General features: G+C 37.8%; 1 protein-coding gene across 1 annotated transcript in view; it reads left to right on the top strand.

Moving 5' to 3' along the window:
• Positions 1 to 2,127: 2,127 nt before the first annotated feature.
• Positions 2,128 to 21,047, top strand: part of prkdc (protein kinase, DNA-activated, catalytic subunit) — a 32,930-nt gene continuing 14,010 nt past the window's right edge. The window contains exons 1-55 of the mRNA XM_059533712.1: positions 2,128 to 2,423; positions 2,775 to 2,851; positions 2,948 to 3,052; positions 3,166 to 3,240; positions 3,440 to 3,548; positions 3,726 to 3,838; positions 3,916 to 4,015; positions 4,100 to 4,155; positions 4,262 to 4,292; positions 4,388 to 4,545; positions 4,655 to 4,801; positions 4,948 to 5,112; positions 5,407 to 5,575; positions 5,663 to 5,712; positions 5,786 to 5,911; positions 8,725 to 8,874; positions 9,024 to 9,130; positions 9,254 to 9,413; positions 9,501 to 9,587; positions 9,751 to 9,870; positions 10,002 to 10,161; positions 10,339 to 10,445; positions 10,593 to 10,683; positions 10,796 to 10,959; positions 11,081 to 11,233; positions 11,694 to 11,801; positions 11,923 to 12,149; positions 12,294 to 12,388; positions 12,485 to 12,584; positions 12,714 to 12,847; positions 13,338 to 13,568; positions 13,697 to 13,926; positions 14,042 to 14,250; positions 14,510 to 14,642; positions 14,739 to 14,897; positions 15,029 to 15,232; positions 15,570 to 15,758; positions 15,835 to 15,939; positions 16,152 to 16,319; positions 16,534 to 16,661; positions 16,755 to 16,962; positions 17,088 to 17,266; positions 17,647 to 17,815; positions 18,056 to 18,121; positions 18,198 to 18,261; positions 18,432 to 18,580; positions 18,685 to 18,822; positions 18,905 to 19,024; positions 19,108 to 19,251; positions 19,378 to 19,529; positions 19,738 to 19,869; positions 20,031 to 20,142; positions 20,287 to 20,414; positions 20,496 to 20,645; positions 20,738 to 20,911. Coding sequence (XP_059389695.1) covers positions 2,258 to 2,423; positions 2,775 to 2,851; positions 2,948 to 3,052; positions 3,166 to 3,240; positions 3,440 to 3,548; positions 3,726 to 3,838; positions 3,916 to 4,015; positions 4,100 to 4,155; positions 4,262 to 4,292; positions 4,388 to 4,545; positions 4,655 to 4,801; positions 4,948 to 5,112; positions 5,407 to 5,575; positions 5,663 to 5,712; positions 5,786 to 5,911; positions 8,725 to 8,874; positions 9,024 to 9,130; positions 9,254 to 9,413; positions 9,501 to 9,587; positions 9,751 to 9,870; positions 10,002 to 10,161; positions 10,339 to 10,445; positions 10,593 to 10,683; positions 10,796 to 10,959; positions 11,081 to 11,233; positions 11,694 to 11,801; positions 11,923 to 12,149; positions 12,294 to 12,388; positions 12,485 to 12,584; positions 12,714 to 12,847; positions 13,338 to 13,568; positions 13,697 to 13,926; positions 14,042 to 14,250; positions 14,510 to 14,642; positions 14,739 to 14,897; positions 15,029 to 15,232; positions 15,570 to 15,758; positions 15,835 to 15,939; positions 16,152 to 16,319; positions 16,534 to 16,661; positions 16,755 to 16,962; positions 17,088 to 17,266; positions 17,647 to 17,815; positions 18,056 to 18,121; positions 18,198 to 18,261; positions 18,432 to 18,580; positions 18,685 to 18,822; positions 18,905 to 19,024; positions 19,108 to 19,251; positions 19,378 to 19,529; positions 19,738 to 19,869; positions 20,031 to 20,142; positions 20,287 to 20,414; positions 20,496 to 20,645; positions 20,738 to 20,911 — 7,451 coding nt within the window. The 5' untranslated portion in view covers positions 2,128 to 2,257. The remainder of the gene's footprint in view (positions 2,424 to 2,774; positions 2,852 to 2,947; positions 3,053 to 3,165; positions 3,241 to 3,439; positions 3,549 to 3,725; positions 3,839 to 3,915; positions 4,016 to 4,099; positions 4,156 to 4,261; positions 4,293 to 4,387; positions 4,546 to 4,654; positions 4,802 to 4,947; positions 5,113 to 5,406; positions 5,576 to 5,662; positions 5,713 to 5,785; positions 5,912 to 8,724; positions 8,875 to 9,023; positions 9,131 to 9,253; positions 9,414 to 9,500; positions 9,588 to 9,750; positions 9,871 to 10,001; positions 10,162 to 10,338; positions 10,446 to 10,592; positions 10,684 to 10,795; positions 10,960 to 11,080; positions 11,234 to 11,693; positions 11,802 to 11,922; positions 12,150 to 12,293; positions 12,389 to 12,484; positions 12,585 to 12,713; positions 12,848 to 13,337; positions 13,569 to 13,696; positions 13,927 to 14,041; positions 14,251 to 14,509; positions 14,643 to 14,738; positions 14,898 to 15,028; positions 15,233 to 15,569; positions 15,759 to 15,834; positions 15,940 to 16,151; positions 16,320 to 16,533; positions 16,662 to 16,754; positions 16,963 to 17,087; positions 17,267 to 17,646; positions 17,816 to 18,055; positions 18,122 to 18,197; positions 18,262 to 18,431; positions 18,581 to 18,684; positions 18,823 to 18,904; positions 19,025 to 19,107; positions 19,252 to 19,377; positions 19,530 to 19,737; positions 19,870 to 20,030; positions 20,143 to 20,286; positions 20,415 to 20,495; positions 20,646 to 20,737; positions 20,912 to 21,047) is intronic.

The following is a 21,047-nucleotide window of genomic DNA, read 5'->3' as shown; positions in this document are numbered from 1 at the left end:
TTTTTGATGTTGTGGGCCTATATTTGTACTGGAGGTCCTAGATAATCTTGTTTAGATACATGACATCTTTGATTATATCACATACCAACATATAAAAAATAAAAAAGTAACTGACTCTGTTAGAAATCTTATAATGGACCATGTTTGGATCTTCCAACCATACAATAACCCAAACACAAACCTCAAAATAAATACAGAAATGGGTCACTGGGCACAAAACCAAGCTTCTGCCATAGCCATTCCAGTCCTCTGACCTGAACCCTATAGAAAATGAGAGGAGTGAACTGAAGAAGAGAAGCACCAACATGGAGCTGGGAATCTAAAGGGTCTGGAGTGATTCTGGATGAAGGAATGGTCTCTGATCTCTTGTCAGGTGTACTCTAACCTCATCAGGCATTATAGGAGAAAATGTAGAGCTGTTAAACTGGCAAATGGAGGTTTAAAAAGAATTCAGTAAAAGGGTGTCCTTAATTGTGGCCAATGTGTATTAAAGAAAAACATTTATTTCATAATGATATTTCCCCCAATTTAAAATTCTTATTATTCAATGAAAGGTTAGATCTTTTTTGAATTCTTTAAATAAAAGATGAAAAGGATTAACAATGCAGATTAATTTTCACAGCCTTCTTTGATCATATTTACCAAGGGTGTCCATATTTTTGGGCATGACTGTAGCACTGGTGTTGCAGACACTGAATGTTTTTACATTAATATTCTGTAAAGGACACACTGGTGCTGCAGACACTGAATGTGTTTACTTTAATATTCTGTACAGGGCACCCAAAATCCAAACCTTGTGGTTTTCAGACAAACATTTTCTTTATTTGACAAGAAGGCCAAAAGGTATTAATAAAAAAATTATAATAATAAAACACCAGGTGTGCTGTACTTGAAGGACTGCACAGCTTTGCCCAATGTTTTTTTATTTTCTATTATATATTAAAAAAATCTATTATATATATTTTCTATTATATATTATATATAAAACTAATAATGGTTATGTTATTATTTCTAAATAACACAAGAACTGATGAAGTTCCAGGAAATTCAGCTTTCGCTGTAGATATAGCTGAATAACATTCAGATAGATGTTTTACTGATGAAACTTGATGAAAATAAACAATGACTGCGACAATATATGCTTTTATCTCTGCTCTTCATAAATAAGTACTAGTATCTATTTAATATGTACTAGTATCTAATGAATGAGAACTAGTTTTTAATAAATAAGCACTAGTACCTAATGAATAAGTACTAGTACCTAATAATAAGTACTAGTGTCTAATGAATAAGTACTAGCGTCTATTTAATAGGTACGAGTATCTAATGAATGAGTACTAGTATCTAAAAAATACACACTAGTACCTAATGAATAACTACTAGTACATAAAAATTAAGTACTAGTCACTAGTGGAATACATACTAGTCAACACTCAATAGTTGATATCTCAATGGCGGATCCCCATAGAAGTCAATAGCAAAATGTTTAAATTTGTTACTAGTAACAATATAAAAGTTACTAGTCACTATTGAATTAAGTACTAGTATCTAATGAATAAGTACTAGTGTTTAATAAATAAATACTAGTTTCTAATAATAAGTACTAGTATCTAATAAATAAGTACTAGTATTTAATCAATAAGTACTAGTATCTAATTAATAAATACTACCTAATAAATAAGTACTAGTAACTAATTAATAAATACTAGTACCTAATAAATAAGTACTAGTATTTAATCAATAAGTACTAGTATCTAATTAATAAATACTACCTAATAAATAAGTACTAGTAACTAATTAATAAATACTAGTACCTAATAAATAAGCACTAGTATCTAATGAATAAGTACTAGTATCTAATGATTAAGTACTAGTATCTAATGAATAAGTACTAGTAACTTTACAAAAGACACTAGTACCTAAAAAATAAGCACTAGTAGTTAATGAATAAGTACTAGTACTTAATGGAAAAGATATTAGTATCTAAAAAATAAGTACTAGTAACTTGAAAAAAGATACTAGTACAGCTTATAGATTAAATGTTACAAAGGCTTTCCATAGATGGCGAGCAAACAGCGTCATCAAGCGGTTACATAAGATATTGTTCTTCCAGACAGTGACGTGCGGTTCAAGCAGGAAGTGAGCGCGTTCACATGTGATTGTGTTGTTCTGTTTTGCCGCCTTGACGCAAACTTACTTCACTTACATAAGCTCTTAGTCAACTTTTATTCGTCTCGGATGTGAGCAACAGAGACAAATGATGTCTTCTGACACTTCCACTGTTGGAGGAATCCAGGGTTATCTCCTAAAGCTTCATTCATTCCTTGGAGACACAGAGAGCAGGAACGCTGCTATAGTTTGCCATGACATTATTGGAGACTTGGGGCAGGAATGCATGATAACTAAGAACGAGAATGAACTGGGTAAGAACTTCATGCAAAAAGCATTGCGTTGTGTTTATGCAAAATATAATTATTCTTCATTACTTTTATGGATAGTTAAGCAAAATAAGATTAATGGGGCGCATGCAGCAGATCGACAGAGATTTGAAAACTGTCTTATCTAGGATTGGCAGCTTCATGCACATGAAGTAACCTAAAGTTGTAACCTAAAGTAAAAATCACATTTTAGCTGAAAATAACAACGTTGTCCTTAACCACAAAGAGTGTGCATATAAAATAATTAATGATGTATAGGTATTTGGTATTTATAGGTATTTGCATAAAGTAATCAGTAAAGTTGATCTTGAAATGTCAATATGAATATACTTTCAGTTTTACAGACGTCTTTGCTTTTTGCAAAGGAAGAGGGATTGCTTAGCTTTCTCCGGAAGTCTCTTTCTAATGAAATGGTAAGAGGTGTTTACAAGCAAATTCTAATAATGATACATGGTAAATCATCTTGACATAATACACATTTACTATAAAGTATAGTTATTTCTCCACAGCTGCGAGATGCAAGAGTGGACATTATGAATTTTTTAGGGACGTTTCTGGAGAGAATGTCAGTCATTGTCCGAGGATGGGAGAAGAACTATGCAGTTGAACTTAAGGTACAGTACATTAAAACAGTAGTTGGCAGATTTCTTTCTGTGTTGTTGCCTTTTTTAAGCTTGTCTAAAATGACATATCACATTTGTAACACTAGCTTATTTTGCATGGATAGGACATTTGTATTGTTGTCTACACAAAGGACAAAGCTGCAAAGTGCCGAAACCCTGCTTTAGATCTGCTCATCAAAGTAAGTTCTGTTGATCGTGTCCTGTAACTTGCCCTTGAGACTTATCTTAGACTTGTAGCCAGTTGGCTTAAGGTCTGCAAGGAGAAATATTTTCTCTAAATTCATTATACCTCTGACTTGGAGACTGAGGATCTTTGCTAATGAGATATTTTGATATTTACAGACAAATAGCCTTAACACATCCTACAAATCTCTCTAGATACTGTATCTCACAAAAGACTCCAGCATCTCCCAGGATCTCAAAGTTGGTGATATGTTCAACAAATTTTATGGAGAGTTATCTCAGAAGAGTAAGATACCTGATACAGGCAAGTTGAGGCTAATTATTGTCTTATTTAATTTTCTGTTTTAGCAAAAATATGTTGTCATTAGTCATTTTAGCAAGACTGATGTTATGATGTATTTTCAGTTGCATGTCAGAATACAAATGAATCCGTTAGCACATACTGTATGCATTATTGAAATAAAAAATTCCCTACCAACAGTACTGGGTTGCATTTATGAACTTCTCGGAGTGCTTGGTGAAGTGCATCCCAGTGAGATGGTCAACAACTCTGACAAACTCTACAAGGCGTACCTGGGTGAACTGAAAGGACAGGTAAAGGACGTCCTATCAGCATATGGATTAGTGATCTTATATGTATGTATAGAAGTGCTAAAATCAATGGTTTTCAGATGACATCTACTACAAAGGAACCAAAACTTCCTGTTGTTGCGGGATGCCTGAAAGGAATCACAGCTCTGATGGTGAACTTCACCAAATCAATGGAAGAAGGTGGGCATGTGTAGATTGACTGTCCTGAACTGGTCTCGTCCTACTGTTACTGAATGAATATGCTCACTGCATTTCTTCAAACAGACCCAGTTACGTCAAAAGAAATATTTGATTATGCACTGAAGGCAATCTGTCCACAGGTAGGATTAATAAATGTTGTTAGTTTAGTCTTTTTGCGTAGTACTGTTCACATTTTTTGTTCAGGGCTCCCAAATACATACATTTCTTTCTGCTTTGCATCTCTAGACTGATATGAAACGATATGCAGTCATCTTTGGTGAGTGGAATTTTATATCGTCATGTTTTATGCAGTGCATCCCAAGTGTAGCCTATGCATTGTTTTTTTGTTTTTTGTTTTTTTACTCTTGACAGCCGGTCTCAAACTATTTGCTAAGCATTCCAGCCAATTTGGCAGTTGTCTCATGGATCATTATATGTCTATCTTTGATGTTATGTCCAAACATTGTGGACATATCAATGGAGAGCTGAAAAAGAGTAGTTACACAGCACTAGAGTCTTTCTTAAAACAGGTATTTTTCTGTTTATTGATTATTCAATCTATAAATGTTTTCTTTTCTCTTTTTTTTGGCGGGATGTTTAACTTGGTTATGATGACATCTTCCTCTCACTGTCGTAAAGGTAGCCACTCTTGTGGCAGAGAACATTGAGTTGCACAAGAGCAAGCTGAAGTACTTCATGCAGAAGTTCTGTGCTATCATCAGGACCATGGACTCCACTAATAAAGAACTGTCCATTGCTATCAGAGGATATGGCCTGTTTGCTGCAGTTTGTACATTTTAACAGAATATTAACAATAGTCTATAATCATTATAATTAGGAAGTCAAATAATATTACACTATTGTAGTTTTTTCTATTTTATGTTTATAGTTTTAAATTTTTCTAACTGTGTTCTTTGTTTGTTCACCTCTAGCCGTGTAAGGTGGTGTGCCCTCAGGATGTAGATCTGATGTATACAGAGCTGATTCAGCGGTGCAAGCAGATGTATCTGACTGAGACAGACCGGGATAATGACAATGTTTACCAGCTGCCAAGCTTTCTCGACTCCATAGCTAGTGTTCTGGTGCACCTTGACCGGGTATGAGAAAGCTGTGCAATGCTCGATCTAATCCATTTAAATGTTGATAAATTGGCATTTTAAATAAAGATTCAGTATGTAGGTCAGTTTTTAGTCCTCTGTTCTGTGCTTCTGCACCTAATAGGTGTGTTCATTGTTTTAATACCCCAGAAATTTAGTTTCAAGCATCTCGTGTCATAGAGTCAAATGAATATGGGCAGTTTTTAAATTTTTGTTGCTGTTGCCTTTCTTCAGTCTGTAGTTCAGCTGTTTTCACCGGACAGATTCTAATGTAATTTCTGTGACTGGATGCAGGTCCCTGAAGTGTACACTCCTGTGCTAGAGCGCCTCCTTGTGGTTCAGATGGACAGCTTCCCTCAGTACAGCCCGAGAATGCAGTATGCCACCTGCCGCTCCATCATCAAGGTGTTTGTTGCCATGGCAGTTCGAGGTCCGGTCCTCTGGAGTTTCACTAGTTCTGTGGGTAAGGATGAAATGGAGGTTAGCTTTGGCTGGTCTGATTCATGGTCAGATTTACTAGTGTTCACACTCTCCATTTCCTCAACAACAGTTCACCAAGGCCTGATCAGAGTGTGCTCTAAGCCAGTTCCTCAGTCAGACGTAAGTGTTGAGCTTTTGCTTTTCTGTTCATATTGTGATTATCGTGATATCATGATATGTATCTGCCCATTAGGAGCAGAACATTCCTTCTCAAACTGAGGAGGACTCCACCCTGGTGCGCTCTGGGAAATGGAAAGTTCCTTCCTCTAAGGACTACTTGGACCTCTTTAAGGGGCTTCTGGACTGTGAAAACCTTAAAGTAAGAAATTATTATTGGGTCATTCCGTGTCAAATCAACCAAATTTCAGAAACTTCCCCGGCTCAAATTTCTGATTTTGCTAATATTTTTTCTAAAGAAAGAGAAGCATGTATAGTGATGAAAGCCAAAATATTACATGTCATGGATGAATATTTACTGAGTAATCCACTCTTTTATAGAGGGGGGTGAAAATGGCAATTTTCGAGCCAATTTACAGGTTGCTTAAAATGACTTCAGAAAGATGGCAGCATCATAATGTTACTTTTACGACGAGATTGGTAGGTATATTAGTAAAATCTGTTGACTTTTAGCAATCTTTGTTGCATTATGTGCCAATGGTGACCGTTCAGAAATGGGGAAAGGGCACTTTTCAAGTTTTTTCTCCAAAGTTTGCAGGCCTGTAACTCAAGAAGTATTAAATATATCTTAATGCCCTTTTAGATTTTGTCTCTTAGCAAACATTTCTTTTGGCATCTTAATTTATAAGGCCCTATATGGTTTGGTTCCAGAAATATTGCGATCTCAATATGGCTCCTGGGGTAAATCGTTAAATTGACCATATGCACGATTACTTCCTGGTTTTAGATAAGCCTGCTCAGTCATTTCCAGTCAACTGTACTGTGCTGTAAGGGGAGTCCCCTTTGCTCGTTTTTTCTACATAATCCATTCACAATTTGGAGAAAAGTTTTGTTTGTCTAAGAGGACCATGCGTCCATGCATACCGTTTCAGGAATGACAAACACAAATGTTAAATTTCACGAGTGAATCCATTAAATCATGGCGCGAGTCATTGCTATGATTGACAGTAGCAATGGAATGAATCATCTGAGGAGCCTGTGTCAAAATAGAGATGTGCATTAAATAATTTAGATTAAATTCAGACTAACAAAACTACAGCGGCGATAAGTCTTTGTTGGATAAAACTTAAATTATGTAGTTATTATATTAAATCTAAACATTTCAAAATATTGAATGAATTATTTCATTGTTTTACCAACTTATTTAACTTGTATTTGACTATAGGTATTTAAATAATTCCGAATTATAGGCTGTTGTCAGGCCTTTATTTATTTAAATGACATGTGACTTTATACTTCGATGTGATAAAGTACTAAATTTGTTATAATTAATATCTATTTTATAGTAAAACAAAAGAAAAACTAAGGAGTTTCATTTTCATCTTAAAGGGTTCACCCAAGAATTAAAATTTGTCCATCTTTCACTCATTCTCGAACCATCCTAGGTGTATGTGACTTTCTTCTTTTGTAATAATCCAATCGGAGTTATATAAAAAAAAATGTCCTTGCTGTTCCAAGCCTTTCAATGTGGGAAAGCGGGTGTTTGATGTCAACAGTTCAGAAGACGTAAAATAAAGTGTGCACATCTGTAATAAAACATCCCTCACACGGTTCTGGGGGGTGAATAAAGGCCCCCTGCAGTGAATCCATGCATTTTTGAAAGATAAATATCCAGATTTCAAACGTAATAAACACTTTTTTTCTGACTTATGCTGACTGTTGGGAACCAGAAGACGTGAAGGCAGATGTCGTAGTTCGTCAGTGTGGCGTGGTTCGTGACAACCCCGGAGAGAGAACAAAACAAAAGAAAACGCTGGTCACGAATTAGAAGCACCAAACGAGGATTTGTAAAAAAAAAAAAAAAACGTCTGAGGATTTCGAAATAAGCCAAGAGGAGACTTTGCCAAAGTACATTTGCTTCTACATTTCCCTGAGGCGAACGCCATCCTCCATCATCCGCCAGCACGTGTTCTGCATCCCACAATCAGCATTTATTAAAAAAAAAGTGTTTATTACATTTGAAATCTGGATATTTATCTTACAAAAATGCATGGATTCGCTACAGGGAGCCCTTATTCACCCCCCGAAACCCTGCGAGGGATGTTTTATTACAGATGCAAACACTTTATTTTCACGTCTTACTCTGGAGCCTCATTGAGACTCCCCCTATCTTTCGGACTGAATAATGTAAGGCCTTGAAAATAAAGATTTCAAAAGAAAAGTTTATCAATAACTAGAATCTAAAAATATATTGGAATATCTTTATCTGTAATAATTCTTGAGTTATAGGCACGCAAACTTTGGAAAAATAATATTTATGGCACTCGGACAGTTATGTTCAATGCAGTAGTTTTGACAGAAGGAAATGAGGTGCATCTCTAGTTTCAACATTATTTGTTCTTCAGACATTCCTCTTTAAATGAAAAGAAGCATCATATTTTTGCAAATTGACTGACATTTGGTTTTTGACCACTGAAAATGTGTACAAATTAACAATTTACTCCTGGAGCCATATTGAATTTCCAAAATCTCTGGAACTGAATCATATAGGGCCTTAAAAATAAAGACGTCAAAAGTTTAAGACCCTAAATCTAAAAGGGCTCTAAGATATCTTTAATACTTTTTGATTTACAGGCCTGCAGACTTTGAAAAAAAAAAAAAACTTAAAGTGATCTTTCCCCATTTCTGAACGGTCACCTTTGGCACAAAATGCAACAAAGATGGCTAAAGTCAACAGATTTTACTAATATACCTACCAATGTCTAATATTGCTATTTTGATACCCCCCACCATCTGCAAAAAGTGGATTACTCAATAAAAATTTATTCATGACATTTAATATTTTGGCTTTCACCACTAAATGTTTATCTTTATTCAGAAAAAATGTTAGCAAAAACAAAAATTTGAGTTTTTGTTGCTACTTTACAAATATGTTATTTGCTTAGAATATGACCCTTTAATCACAAAATTTGTTTTTTGGTTTTGTTTTGAAAGTTTAATTTGATGTGTTTTTAGGATACAGGATTCATGGATGGAGCTTCAGCTGCCAAGAACTACAACCTAAGAGACATAAACCGGCATTTATATGATGCACTGGTGCAGTCAGTCATGAAGATTTTGGAGAAACTTGATCTTTCAGTGCAGAAAGTCAATGCAGCTGAGGAGGTACTGTTGCAGTGCTGCACCTTGAATGAACAGTAAAAATGTGGATGGTTAAAGAAACGGAGCATCAATTAAAAAACAAAGATTACTTTTTAATTTGTTTTGAGTTTTGGCCAGTTGAGTGAGATATTTCCGCTTTTTCTTTGGCACAGAGTGATGCAAGTTCTGGATTTATGCCCTCATCTGACCCCACAGCAAACCTTATGCCCAACAAACCCAAAGACTTCATTGCCTTTATCAACTTGGTTGACTTTTGCAGGTGTCAAAACTCTCATTTCACTGGAACAGTCAGACTCCGAAATCAAACAAACAAAACACACACTCTTATTTGTGCTCTTTTCTCATGAGATTGCATACATAATTATTGTTATCCTTTTTATAGTGAATTATTGCCTTCAAGAAAACCTGAGTATTTTACCCAGTGGATGTACCCCCTGTGTCATGAGCTTATTCTGCAATCGATACGTTTCCCTCTGGTCAGTGGCTTTTATAAGCTCCTCTCCCTTTCTATTGGAATTGGCAAGAAAATCCACTATTTTCAGGTATACACTTTCTAACATATTAATGTCTCAATTTAATGTCTTGATACACTTTGACAAAACCAGTCATAAAGCACCTATAATTTATAGGACCTGAAACAAGAGTCGAAAAGTGTCGGCGGTGGCTCAACTATGGAGAACGCCTGTTTTTCGCTGCTTGCAAAATTTGGAAAGGAGGTGTGTTTTTAACTTTTTTTGCCACTTTATTTCTGTATTGGATGCTTGAACATTACAGTGAGCTTTGTTTCAGTCTTAAAGGAAATTTTATCTAAAAGAAAGTTTTGTTCATATGGCCATTTATGATGAATGTGATGATGAAAAGTTTTTGTCATTTCCTCAGGTTTGTGTGCGTATGAAACAATATAAAGATGAGCTCCTGGCTGCCTGTCTGATGTTCATCCTCTCTCTTCATCCTGACATGGTGGCTCTGGATATCAAGGCATATATCCCAGCTCTGCAGGTTAGAAAATGAAAGCCAATTCTGTGATATTTTTTTAATTAATGGCAACTAGGTATCACATTCTGAAATCATTCAGAAACTATTATTAAGGAATGGGATATCATCATCTATTTTCATTGTTTTGGTGGCAGGCTGCTCTGCGGCTAGGTTTGAGTCATGCTCCTTTAGCCACAGCAGCGCTGGATGCTCTGGAGTCCTGGTCTTCTCTTATTCCTGCTGCCATCATGCAGCCACACTACGCAGACATCCTGCCACATTTAGATGGCTACCTCAAAACAACCACTAACTCAGGTCAGTTATTCATAATCTCCTTATATATTTCCTGTACTGTCAAAGAAATGTTCACGGTGTACTTTTGTAAATTTACTTTGAATATATCTAAGGGTCAGTGATTTATTACAGAATTCCTTTAGTAGCTGTTTCAGAGTCATTTTTTAATTTTGTATTTCTTTTTAATCATCCCATTAGAAAAAGATGAAGGCAATATGGAAGTGACATTTGTGTCGACGGGAAGTTCAAAAAGTTATGGAAAAGTCATGATGAGGCTTCTGAAGAAATCGAAACACTTTTCTGTGGTAATAAAAAATCATGTTTCGAATTCTGTCTGTTTTGTTATACTAATTGATTCCGAGATGTAACTCTAAAATAATAATATTGTCTATAGCGATGGTTAATTGGGCACATTGAGAGCAGTGTTGTGATGTTCCTGTGCTCTTCGTTAGGGAGATGAGTCTCCGATTGCTGCTGTGAGACGAAGGGTGGTCCGTCTGCTTGGACACTTGGGAGGACAGCTCAATAGGAGCCTTGTGACAGGTAATCATTGGCTTTTTTAAACATCCAGTACTTGCTAACTTTGTTTGCTTGTTTTTGCTTTATTTTGCTTAAAAACAAGCTCTTTTTAAAGTTTTCTCTTCTCCAACCCAAGCTGTTTCTGCGGAGGACATGATGAAGCGTTTTGTAGCATGGGACTGTGAGAAGAGGCTGAGTTTTGCCGTGCCTTTTAAAGACATGAAGCCTGTGATCTACCTGGACTCCTTCCTGCCACGGGTCACAGAGCTTGCACTGTCCTCCAGTGACAGAAAGACTAAAGTAATCATAGTCCTCAGTCATCTTATCTAGTTTTCTTCTTATTGTTGATAAGGTTCATTAGGGTTTTATTTATTAACCCAATAGATTCAGGCTGAAACTGATCGTTCTGTTTGGTGTGTAGGTGGCAGCGTGTGAGCTTCTGCATAGTCTGGTCATATTCATTGTGGGAAGAGGAGCCCAGATGACAGAAGATGACAAGTCTGCTCCTCCCATGTACAATCTACACAGAAAAGTCTTTCCTGTTCTTCTACGCTTGGCCTGTGACGTCGACCAGGTCTTTTACCTTATATGTGCTCTTTAAATGTGATGAACAGTTTTTGTCCTTTGTCGGAGACTGTAAAGCAGTGGTTCTCAACCTTTTTTGCATCTGAGGTTCCCCATGTAGGCCAAGATATTTCCTCTGTTATACTCCTGTAATGATGACACACCTGCTTCTTTTTTTAAAACATTTTAATTAAGTGTCTAGGGTGTTTCAATAATGAATGAATTAATGAATACATTTTTACATTAAGGTAATTGAATTGTTAAACCCCCCCAAAAAATATGTAATGAATGAGTGAGTGATTTACTTTAAGTAAATTCAAGGAATTTTTTTTTTATGGTTTGCTGAGGTCCCTGGGTTGAAAACCACTTCATGGTTCATGGTTTATTATGAACATTTTGTCCTCTTTCACCAGTCTATGTAACAGTCATGTGTAAGTTTGCCAAACATTGAAACTTTAGCACTTCTTCAGGTCACAAGGCAGCTCTTTGAACCTCTGGTAATGCAGCTTATCCACTGGTTCACCAACAACAGAAAGTTTGAGAGCCAAGACACAGTGGCAGTGCTGGAGGCCATTTTCGTGAGTAAACCCACTAGTAGAAAAACTTTATTTTATTTGAAATTGAGCCAGATGTCTCGTAATTACACCTCTAAATTAGTTTTTAACATGTGCTGTAATTGTGTATGCTTGTGGTGCACAGGATGGCATTGTGGATCCGTTAGACAGCACCCTCAGAGACTTCAGTGGCACCTGTATCCAGGAATTTGTCAAATGGTCCATTAAACAGACAACCCCCAAACAGCAGGAAAAGAGCCCGGCCAACATCAAATCTCTCTTCAAACGTATCTACAGCCTGGCCTTACACCCCAATGTCTTCAAGAGGCTTGGAGCTGCGCTTGCCTTTAACAGCATGTACAGGCAATTCAGGTCAGTGGTCGCATTAGATGGGCTAAATATAAAGCAACACTCCAGCAATATGGTCTATGCCATCTTGAGTAAATGTAAGAAATCTGTCTGTAGTGAATGCAAAGGTTATGCAGTGTTTTTTTCAAATATTATTGTGTTTCTCAGAGAAGAGAGCTCTTTGGTGGAGCAGTTTGTCTTTGAGGTGCTGGTGGTGTTTGTTGAGAGTCTAGCTCTGGCCCACTTTGATGAAAAATCCCTGGGTAAGAAACTAAACTGAACTATTTTCAGTATCAAGACATCTTGTTTGATGGTCATGCCTTATATCTTGGCTTTCATATTGATATCGTCCTATGCAGGAACTGTCCAGCAGTGTTGTAGCTCCCTGGATCATCTGAAGAGAATCATTAAACACAAGGCAGACTCGCTCAATAAGAATTCAAAGAGACGTATACCTAGGTACACGTATATTTAATTGTCATAGTTTCCTTATAAACTTAATTTAAAAATCTATGAGTAATGTGAGTAAGGTTAAAGTGTATACATTTTGTGTCGCTAGCTGACAGACCTGTATTTTCTACTTTTCAGAGGTTTCCCTCCAGATCAGTCCATGTGCTTGTCAGATGTGGTCATGTGGCTGCTGACCCAGTGTGGAAGACCACAGACTGAGTGCAGACACAAAAGCATGGAGCTCTTCTATGAGTTTGTGCCTCTGTTGCCAGGTACTGCCAGGAAATTTATAATGGAGGAAATACAGTGGTTTTATTGCCAACCAGGGACTCTCCTCTGTGGGAATCTCCTTCATAATTTGACCATAGCATAACATCACTATATAAAGAAACGTAAGAGAACTGGCATGAAATGACATTGCCAAATTGTTCAATAAAGCTTAAAATGAACAGCTGTAAAAAAATAAATAAATAAATCACTGGTAACAATTTTTTTGGGCCAATCTATGGAAAATATGTTCTGAATTATTTACTGTAATTTCAGTTGTAAATCAGTACAGGTTTTGTAGAAAAGCTTGTCTTTACATTTTTGCATGGGTGTGATTTAGGACACTTTTCACCTCTAACACTAGGATTGCATCAGAAATGAATATCAGAATTACCATTAAGATTATTAGGAAAAACAAAACATTTTCTTTATTTAACTTGCAGCTTTATTTCTATATGAATACGCAGTGTTTTCTTCCTTTTTTTTTTTTGTCAGGTAATGCTTCTCCTGCAGCATGGCTGGATGAACAGGTGAAGCAACGTGGTCCGGGATTTCTCATTTCGTGTTTAGAGGGAGGCGGTTTACTCTCCCAGCCTACTTTGAGAGAGGTTGAAGCCCCCTTTACCGTCAGAGGCACCTTACAATGGATGGATCTGCTGCTGGCCGCTCTTGACTGCTATAACACCTTCACAAACATGCGCTGTATGCAGCCCCAGAGGTTTCTGGGTGGGTGAATCCACATCAAGAAATGCCTTAACATATATTGCTAAAAAAAAATTCTATATCCCTGAAATGATGTGTAACTGTTAAATTAAGGCTATTACTGTCTGTCTCCCATTCCTCTCCTCATCCAGGCACTAGTGACAAGTCCAGCTTTTTGCCAGCACTCCATTTCTTCCTAACGGAGCTGTCCATGCAGGACGTTCAAGCTGCCAGGGCTTGCTTCAAAATGGGTAATGCCGGTCAGTCACACTTCAGCCCTCGAGAGACAGAGCAGTACAACTACAACAAATGCTCGATCATTGTCAGAATTCTGGAGTTCTCCGCCATGGTACTGCAGAAATGTCCACAGGACCTCTGGAAGGTAAATCATAATAAAGGCAACATAATAAATTGAAAAACAAAAGATAGTGACTTGCTTCAAAACATCCAGTGAAGCAATCAGAATGTTAAACCATGCTTCTCCACTTTCTCTTTAGGTAATGGAGCAAGATGTTTTCAACTCTTCTTTCTTCACACTGTTGGCGCTGACGGTGTGTGAGCCCTCTTCTGTTGGCTTTAACATGGCAGATCTGGAGGTGATGACTCAGCTGCCAGAGGTGTGCACTCCTTTGCTTAAAGCTTTGGCATCAACACCTTACAGGACACAGCTGGAGAGTGGCATTAGGAAGAGAATAACTGTACAGAGGTCTGTTCATTTTTTTGTACGTTTCGGTAAATTTTGTTGTGCTGTTTTGTGGTAGTTTCACCTACTCTTGCATGCATTTGAATCTGGAATCTAGTTTGATTATTCCCCCTAATCCATTTCCCACTTCTTTTTATCATATTGTCTCCACATTTTACATTACAATTTACATTTTATCGATGCCATTTTTAAATGAACAGATTTATTGAGTGTATGGTTGATATATGAACTTCTTCATTTATGTGTGTCTTTTTTTGGACAGTGTGGAGAAGATGTGTGCTATTGATCTGTATGAAGCAGATAACAGGGACAGTCATGCTAGCATGCATCTGTTACTCTTAGCCTGTAAGCAGCTTCACCAATCTGGGCTTCTCAACTCAGTTCTACACAGTCAGGTACACACTGAATTAATGAATGTCACTGTAATTCTGTTCAGTCTATACAATGATTACAATGACACTTAGGTTGTGATGTTTACCGTTTCTCTGTAGGATGCTGGTTATGGTTGCTCTCTGGGCTCCAAACTTCTCACTAGTGTGTATAAAAGCATTGCTCCTGGAAGTGACAGAAAGTCTCTGCCCTCCATGGATGTTGGCAGCAGGAAGTTGGCAGACAGGCTTGTGCAGTTGGCGTTCTGTTTGGGTGATCAGGCACGTTGATTGATTTACAGTTAAAATGAGGGACTAAGATTTTAAAGATCGTTGGCTCTTCGTGTTTTTGTATGCATCTGTTTAATTAATCAACTCTTCAAAAATTATCTTTATTTCCCTCAACAATTCAGAGTGAACAGACTGTTGGGCTTTTGCTGAACACCATTACGCTCTCTGTGCCTCTCTCTGGCAGTCTGAATCCTCACTTCCTCAGCTTCTCTCACGGAGAGTACTTCTACAGCCTCTTTCAGACATCTCTTAATACTGAGTTACTCCGCAGAGTGGAGCACACAGTGCCGCTGCTGCTGGCTTCAGCCAACCAGAACCCCAGCATGGTGAGACTTCAAACTAGACTGGACTATGTTTTCTAAAAGCATTGTAAGCCTATGTAGATTGAAGAAACCACTGGCACCAATGACCCTATGATATGTTAGATTAGCGGGAACTGGAGTCCTGGTGAAGAAATACACCAGCAGGATAAAATGTACTAGCTAACAGTAAACTCTAGTTGTTCTTCACTTATGGCTGAAAGTGTCTATCTTGGTTTACTGACATGCTCTTCATCTGTCTGATTGGTTAGATATATACTACAAATAAAGTGCTATTAAGAACAGCAAGACCATTTTGTGCATAAGCACTGAGATCTGAAAATTTGTTTGCCTGTCTCTTTAGGTTAGTGTGCTGCTGAACGGCATGTTGGACCATAGTTTCCGTGAGCGTTCAGTCAGAAAGTCCCAAGGCTCGCTATTGGCTGAACAGGTGCTGAAGGGTTGGGATTTACTCAGGCCGTGGTGGGAGGGTCCTGCTGCCTCACCTGAGAGCAAAACTTCAGTCCTTTCATTGCTTGCCAAAGTGCTCCAGGTACCACATCAATTATACTTTATTTTCTGTACATTTTCTGTACATGCATGAGATTTTAATCGCATTTTTTCCACAGATCGATTCCTCTGTATGCTCCAATATGGATCACAAAGCATTCAATGCTGTGTTCACCACTTTCACTGCCCTTCTCACAGATATATCTATGCCATTAAATCTCAAGGTAACTTTTTTTCCAGCTTTACTCTGTATTTTGCTAATATGCACTGAAATCTATCGGTTATACACATTATGCTCGTTCTTGTGACAAAATGATACTGACCCTAAAATCAAAACTTAAAAAAAAGTGCATTTTATTGCATGTTTTGGTTTATGGAGTATATATTTCTTCAATTTCTCTGATTTCTCTCTCTTCTCTTCATTTTCTGTAATTAGAGCCAGGCTCTGATCATGCTGCCCTTCTTCACTACATTACCCAGCATGCCCCTGGAGGAGCTCAGGAGAGCTTTGGAGACTCTGGTGGCTGCACATTTTCCTATGCAGTCGGATGAATTCCCTCGCGGATCCCTTCAGTGTAACAACTACATGGACTGCATTCGCAAAGTGAGAAGCTTAAACGAGATATCAGATACCAACGTTTATTCAGCTTAATGACAGTTCTACAGATGCCATGATTTACTTTTTCTTTTTTCTTACACAATTTCTTGAAATCAGTAACTTACCAACAATGACTTAGGTAGTTATTCAATAAGCGAACATTATTCATGTTCTTTTTTTCAAAAGGATAATAATTGGTCGTTCATTTTGATAACCTCAGTTTTTAGAGGCCTTGCAGCTGTCTCAGAGTCCCGTCTTATTGAAGCTCATGGCTAGAGTTCTGTGCCGAGACAAAAAACATATCATGGAGGAGCTCTTTCAGACCTGCTTTCAAAATATTGCTCGCCAGTAAGTTCAAAAAGATTTCATCTTTGTGTCTATATTTACAGTTGCTTAGATTTATTTCTAATATGCATGTTGCATATTATTTCTTATTGTCAGGTCTCAGTTGGAAAGACAGGTTCTTCTCCTCAGCTCAGTCTACCAGTCATTTCAAGCCAAAGATGTGCCTTCAAACTCCATGCTCATGGGTCTTATAGACAGAGTACTGCTACCAATGGCCTCTCACTGCATCCCTCAAGCACTCTCTCAGTTCTTCATTTCTAATATTGCTGATATTATGACTACTCTACAGGCACGCTTCACCAAGGTGACTTACATTGGGTTATTAAAGTACATTAAATATGTTTAGATCCGTTCAAATCTAAAAACATGTTTTAGTGCTTTCATTCAAACATACTGCCATTGTGTGTTTTCCTGTCATGTGTCCTCCAGTCTGTTGAGTCAGTGTTTGAGAGTCAGGTCATGATGAAGATTGGCTGCTATAAGCTGCTGGAGGTGTTATACTCTCGTCTGCCTAAAGAGGAAGTCTATTCTAAAAACTCCGCTATCAACCAGGCCTTCTGTGGCACAGGCGCTGCAGAAGGCAATGAGCTTTCCAAGAACCTCCTCAAGTATGCATTTTGCATCTTTTTTTTTTTTACCTTTTAAAAGCAGATATTACACTTTATATGGTCAGGCGAGTCAACTCTCTTGTGCCCCTTTTATGTTATTAAAGTATATATATGTTTATTATTTGGAAAGTTGTTTCAAGTCAGACAGGACATTATTTCCTTTCTTCATGCTGACTGTGAAGGAATAGTTCACCCACAATTAAAAATTATTCTGTGAAGTAACTCTTTGTATTCTACACAAAGTAGTTTTTTATTTGAGTGAGCTATTCCTTTAAATATGTTTATAAGTCTCAATTAAGTCTCAGGAATCTGGAGAAAACTGCTGCAAATGCCATAATTGTGGAGTAGATGTAATGTTTAATCAATACAACACATGTCAGATCGTGTTTTGAGGCCTTCACTGAGAACATGGCAGGAGAGACGGTTCTGCTGGAGCTGAGGAGACAGTATCACTGTGCTGCGTATAACTGTGCCATCGCCCTGATCAGCTGCAGCTTCAATGAGACCAAATTCTACCAGGGCTTCCTCTTCACTGAGAAACCTGACAAGGTCTGTTTCTGCGCCCACAAAGGACTCAACATCTACTCTGTACAAGCAGCGTTTATAATATTTGTTACATTTATTGTTCTCATTTTTACAGTGTAATTATGATATTTGTTAATTCCTAGTACATTCCTTGCACATTCCTAGTACAAGAGACTTATAACTTCAAGTGTATCCTCCTTTCTGATTGAAGTTGAACTTTTTTCTATATTTGTAAGTTAATTTTGCTGTTTGTTTTTAACCCAGAATCAATTCATATTTGACAACCTCATTGATACACAAAGGGTGTACAACTTTCCTATAGAGATTGACGTAAGTAGAGCTTTTAAATGTGTTATATTTTTATTTGTTTTGTGTTGTATTGTATCATGTTTACTTGCATTTACAGGTTCCTATTGAGAGGAAAAAGAAATATGTCATGATCAGAAAAGAAGTGAGTGGAGAAAATGGAGGTGAGTTGTCTGAGGTATCTACAAGCTGGTTAACTACATGTTTAGAAACATAAATGTCATCTATGAATGTTTATGAAAATGCATTTGTTGTCATGTATATATTCCCGGGCGGACTGCTTTAGCATAAATTCACGAGGCACTTTTATTGCTATCTGCTCGTTCTTTTTCAGATGCACCTGTATACCTCTCCTCTCAGTCCTACATGGCAGACAGCAGTCTCAGTGAAGAGATGAGTCAGTTTGACTTCTCCACTGGAGTTCAGAGCTTCTCCTACAACTCCCAGAATCCTTCAGGCGGGAGTGGCTCCAGCAGGACTCTGGTATGTCTCAGGAGAGATTAGTCGTTTTCTTTCTTTTGTAAACAGATGTTATAGTTTTTAGAATGTTATCTACAATTTTAATGCACAAGTGTCTGGGTTGTTAGGAGCGTAAGGAGGTTGTGTCTCAGGATGAGACTGTGGAGCTTGAGATGGATGAGCTGAATCAGCATGAATGTATGGCCAATATGACGGCACTGCTGCGTCACATGCAAAGGAACAACATCACCCCTAAAACAGAGGAGGTCAGTCGCAGCATGACCTCAAAGGCATAAACAGTTCTGCCTACATATCGAGTCGGAACACTTCTGAATATGTTTGTTTTAGGGAGTGACACCTAGTGATCTTCCTCCCTGGATGAAGTTCCTGCAGGGGAAGCTGGACAATCCATCCACCCCGCTGAACATTAGACTCTTCATAGCCAAACTTATCATCAATGCTGAAGAGGTACTGCTTCAGAGGGTTCTCTTTGCCTCTCTCTGGATTTATCGATATGTTGTGTAGGTTTTATTTGAAATCTTCATGTCCAGATATTTCGTCCATATGCCAAGCATTGGCTGGGCCCGCTGGTGCAGCTGGTGGTTTCCAGTAGCAATGGAGGAGAGGGCATTCACTTTATGGTAGTGGACATTGTAGTGACCGTCCTCTCATGGGCCAGTGTGGCCACACCAAAGGTGTGTATGCGATGGTATTTGACTCATGTATTGATTCTCTGGGTACATTATTTGTAAATATTTACTATGCATTGCACACATTTGAACATATTGTCTCTTTCTTCCCTTGTCTCTCTTTCTGTTTAGGGTAGCACAAGAGATGAGGTTTTGGCCAATAGGCTCCTTGGGTTTCTGGTTAGGAACTGCTTCGACTCCAAACGGGCTGTTTTCCGCCACAACCTGGAGGTCATCCGCACAGTTGTGGAATGCTGGAAGGACTGCCTCAAGATACCTTACGAGTAAGAAACAAATCGATCAAAGTACTTTATTATTTATTAGTTTGTAAATTAGGTGGAAATATTTCAGAATGTGAATATTTCAGTTACTGAAATTCTAGGAGTAGATGTTTGTGATTCCATGATGACCATGCATGCCAACAGAAAGCATGCATAGATGAATGGAATGGATGCAAAATCTCAAAGTTTTTTTTTCCGTTTTCTCCCATAGTTTGATATATGAACGGTTTGCTGGAACTGATCCTAACAGCAAGGATAACTCTGTTGGACTACAGCTTTTAGGCATTGTAATGGCCAATAATCTCCCTCCATATGATGCTGCATGTGGCATTGAGCATGACAGGTAAACATTTTGATATGTGTATTTATGTATGTTGGAGATTGTGTTTGTGTGTGTGTTTGCTTGCATTAGTATTGAATTTATCATACAAATGTTCCTTTTTTTTCTGTTATTATAAATATGAATTTAAAACCAGTTGTCCTCTCACAATTCCTGTGTTACAGATACTTTCAGTCACTGGCAAACAACTTGTCATTCATCAAATATAAAGAGATTTACGCAGCAGCTGCTGAGATCATTGGTTTAATCCTAAACTACATGACTGAGAGAGAAAGTGTAAGTGTGCCTGTTTGTTCCTGCCAAATTGTATCCCATTTTTCATCTGAGATATTTTGTTTTACAATGCAGTATACATATTGTTGTAAATGTAAAGGGGATCTTTAGAAAGTATCCAGTAACTATTGTTTTTCTTTGTTGTAGCAAAATGAAGGGCCCTTATTTAACATTACTATTACGAAGCTCATGGATTTGAGAAAGAAGGAGGTGGATGACAAATTTATTGTTTGCCTGAGCAAAGTGTCCAAACACTTCCCACCCTTAATGGATCGGTGAGATGAAAAGTCCATCGTTTGTAGTAAAGGCTTAATGTTATTTCTGTAAATAATGTTTGTCGTCTTAAATTTCCACAGATTTGTAAATCCAGTTTTTTACTTGCTGCCAAAGCTGCATGGCATTTTGAAGACACACTGCCTTGAATGTGTGCTGAGTCGTGCTGATGTCATCCCTGAAATCTACCTGCACCTGAAGACCAAAGGCCTCTCACAGATCATGAGCCACAAGTTTGTTAATACTGCAGGAGTTCATTTCATTTCCTTGTGATTGTAAAATATTACAGATAAACCCTCTTCACATCACATGCTGTGTCTTTCAGAGATGAAGGCCGGCAGCGGGTTTGTCTGGAAATCATACATAAGATCCTGGCATGTCTGAAAGCCCAAGAGCTGAAGGAGATTTTGGGAACCGTCACAGCATTTGTGTCTCACCCTTCTCCTGTCTGCAGAGAGAGAATGTATGATATCCTGATGTGGATCCAGGACAACTACAGGTAACTAACTCTACAGACCTCCTCTTCTCCAGTCCCGTTTCACTCCTTTTCATCATTCATCACAAATTACTTTTGTTGTTCATTTCCTCTGTCTAATGTGTTTCTACTGATTTCATGCTGTTCTCTCAGTCTCCCA

This window comes from Carassius carassius, chromosome 3 (assembly GCF_963082965.1).
Source record: "Carassius carassius chromosome 3, fCarCar2.1, whole genome shotgun sequence".
NCBI lineage: Eukaryota > Metazoa > Chordata > Actinopteri > Cypriniformes > Cyprinidae > Carassius > Carassius carassius.
The sequence above is the reverse complement of the archived record's forward strand: the minus strand, read 5'-3'. Positions and strand labels throughout refer to the sequence as shown.